General features: G+C 41.7%; 1 protein-coding gene across 1 annotated transcript; it reads right to left on the bottom strand.

The window, feature by feature from the left end:
- Window positions 1-1,582: 1,582 nt before the first annotated feature.
- LOC113890443 (small proline-rich protein 2E-like) lies at window positions 1,583-2,184 on the bottom strand. Its single transcript, XM_027538329.1, has one exon. It carries the CDS (start codon window positions 2,182-2,184, stop codon window positions 1,966-1,968), a length of 219 nt encoding a protein of 72 aa, XP_027394130.1. The 3' UTR covers window positions 1,583-1,965.
- Between the last annotated feature and the right edge of the window lie 608 nt (window positions 2,185-2,792).

The following is a 2,792-nucleotide window of genomic DNA, read 5'->3' on the forward strand; positions in this document are numbered from 1 at the left end:
AAAACCCTGAGATTGATGTGTTTTTGGAGAAAGAAGAGCAGGGGCTATACATGGAGAGGAGGCAACACTTTGCCTGGTAAGGACTCTTTAGTTTCCCTTTCTTCTGTACTACCCATGTTTTAATAACTACTCTATTTTTAAAAATAAAGTTATTCTCTTTTTAAAAAATTCTATTTATTTATTCACTTATTTTTTGGCTATACTGGGTCCTCATTAGAACAAGCGGGCTTTCTCTGGTTCCAGCCAACAGGGGTCACTCTCTTTTGGGGTGCACAGGCTTCTCATTCCAGCTTTCTTGTTCAGGAGCACAGGCTCTAGAGTAGAGTGGGCAGGTTTCGTAGCTGTGGCACACTGTCAGGAAGCATTTAACAAGAGGCTTTCTGTGTGCTGTTTTGGATCTGTCCAGAATCCTCTGTTCCTTATTAATTCCTGAATACAGGAATTAAGAGGAGAGGCAAGCCTCTCCAGGGGCTGAGGGATCAAGGCATTTCCTTCGTTAGTTTTTCAATACGGTGATAAGCACCCTCTTCCTTCTTGTGGACCATACGGTAAAAGTGATTGTTTACAACTCTCTCTCTCTTTAATATGGATCGCCTATGTTTTGTAAGTCTGGAATTTTAATCTTTATCTTTGCTGAGAATAACTACAGCATATATGCCCACACCATGTTGATTAAAACACCTTTGTTCCATCAGACCTTGGGTCCCCGTGTCTTTCTTTCTTTCTTTCTCTCTATCTCTCTATTTCTGGCTGATTTCCTAGAACGCGAAAGCTGGCTCAGTAACCCAAGAAATATTAGCCTGTCTCATTCTTTCACTTTCTCATCGTCGACTCCAGACCACCAGGTTCCGGTCCATGAAAGGACCTCAACAGCACACAAGCTTAGTTGTCCCCCAGCACGTGGAATCTTCCCAGAGCAGGGAATGAATTCGTGTTCCCTTCATTGGCACAGGTGATTCTTAACCATTGGACCACCAGGAAGTCCAAGAACTGCTATACTTATGTGGAACATCCCACTAATTTCCAAAAAACACTTCATCAGCAATATCACATTAAACCCAAGGTCAAATTAGAAGAATAATGGGATAACAGAATGGGAAAGAGTAATGAAACCTAAGAATCTCCTTGCTTGCTATACTAGTTATGTCTGAGCCACTTTCCTGTGGAGCAAACGTGGTGGTGGTGGTGGTGGTGGTGCTTGTGGTGATGAGGGAGACAATGGTGAACTGCCTCACCCAAAAAAGTGGCATTTTTGTGACTGGCTTGTGCCAACTAAACTAAACAATTCATTTAATTTTATGCCTCAGACAAGTTTGCAATGTAAATAAGATTTTCCCTACATTTTAGCAAAGGGACTGTAAACCTAAGAAGTTAAAAGATTTGATTATAAAATCAATCAAGTAATAACTAAGAAAATAATATGTATTGAAATTATATAGAAATGATTGTTAACAGCATGGCAAGATTCAGATAACACTGATTGTGAGAGCCTAAAACTTGGCATCAAAGAAGGGTGTAAACAAACCAAGATGATGATATGATACTGTTAAAAGCAGGCTTTAAAAGAAAGAAAACATTTTTATGCCACACAAAGAAATTGTAGTTTACTCAGGAAGTGGAGGATAAGTAACAATTGCCCAGCTGATAGAAACCCGTCCCCAGGTGACAGACACAGAATACAGGGAGACAGTCCCATGATGGTGCCCAGGAGGAGAGCTGTTGCTCTTCCCTCTGAAGTGCTGTGATGCTTTCTCAGTTGTCCTCCCAGAGGAAAGTGGCGCAGCAGCCTCAGGAAGGCAATATCTCTGGCTGTGAGGAGTCATCACAGGCATATTGCCAGCTGAAGGGTGGAGAAGCTTCTTCTGTATCCATGATAGGCTTTAAAGAGAAGATGAAGGTGGAGCTGTGGAGCTAGGTGAGTCAACTGTCCTCATCCTTTCCTGATCCAGATAAAAGCTGATGCTTCTACTTGCTTTTGGGTGGGCACTTCTGCTGGCATTGTTGGGGAGGTGGCACAGGAGGGCATTTCTGCTGGCACTTTGGAGGTGGGCAAGGCTCAGGGCACTTTGGAGGTGGGCAGGGCTCAGGGCACTTTGGAGGTGGGCAAGGCTCAGGGCACTTGGGAGGGCACACTACTGGAGGTGGCTGGCAGGGCTGCTTGCACTGCTGCTGCTGATAAGACATCTTTCTGGAATCTTAGAATCTGAAAGAAATTACATAACAGTGTTCACAACAAGGAACTCCTACAGAGGGACGTGGCAAAAATTGTGTAATACCGTCAGACAGAACCTCTCCAATCTCCAATGCCCTTTAAACTCTTCAACTTGTTTTAACAAATTTCTGGCTACTCCCTCCTTAGAAAATTGCTTCATTAGCCGAGAGAAAGTCTTCACTTTATCATACAATGTTTTAAAAAAATAGTTTTGTTTAAAACACACGTGATGTTTTGTTTTGTTTTATTTTGTTTTCAGGAAAACAGCATTTTCAGGAAAAGCCATCACAAGTTCTAAAATCCTGGGCAAGCTCACAAGCAATTCTTATCTTTATTATCTCTCATGAGGTCCCAACAGGATAACTTGTGTACAGCACAAAGGGTCATCAGGAGGGACACAGGACCTCATATCTTTTAAGATAAATGCTTCTGAAATTACAGCAGAAGGACACCAGGAAGATGCAAAAACAGAAAAAATACTTTTTTGTTTCCCTTTTCATGTCAAAGATTTCCTATTAATTTACAGTTCAATAGGGTAATTCAAAGTATGTACCAGAAACTTAATAAATACAGTATACCA

The sequence above is a fragment of the Bos indicus x Bos taurus genome, chromosome 3, assembly GCF_003369695.1.
Source record: "Bos indicus x Bos taurus breed Angus x Brahman F1 hybrid chromosome 3, Bos_hybrid_MaternalHap_v2.0, whole genome shotgun sequence".
In the NCBI taxonomy this organism is placed as follows: Eukaryota; Metazoa; Chordata; class Mammalia; order Artiodactyla; family Bovidae; genus Bos; species Bos indicus x Bos taurus.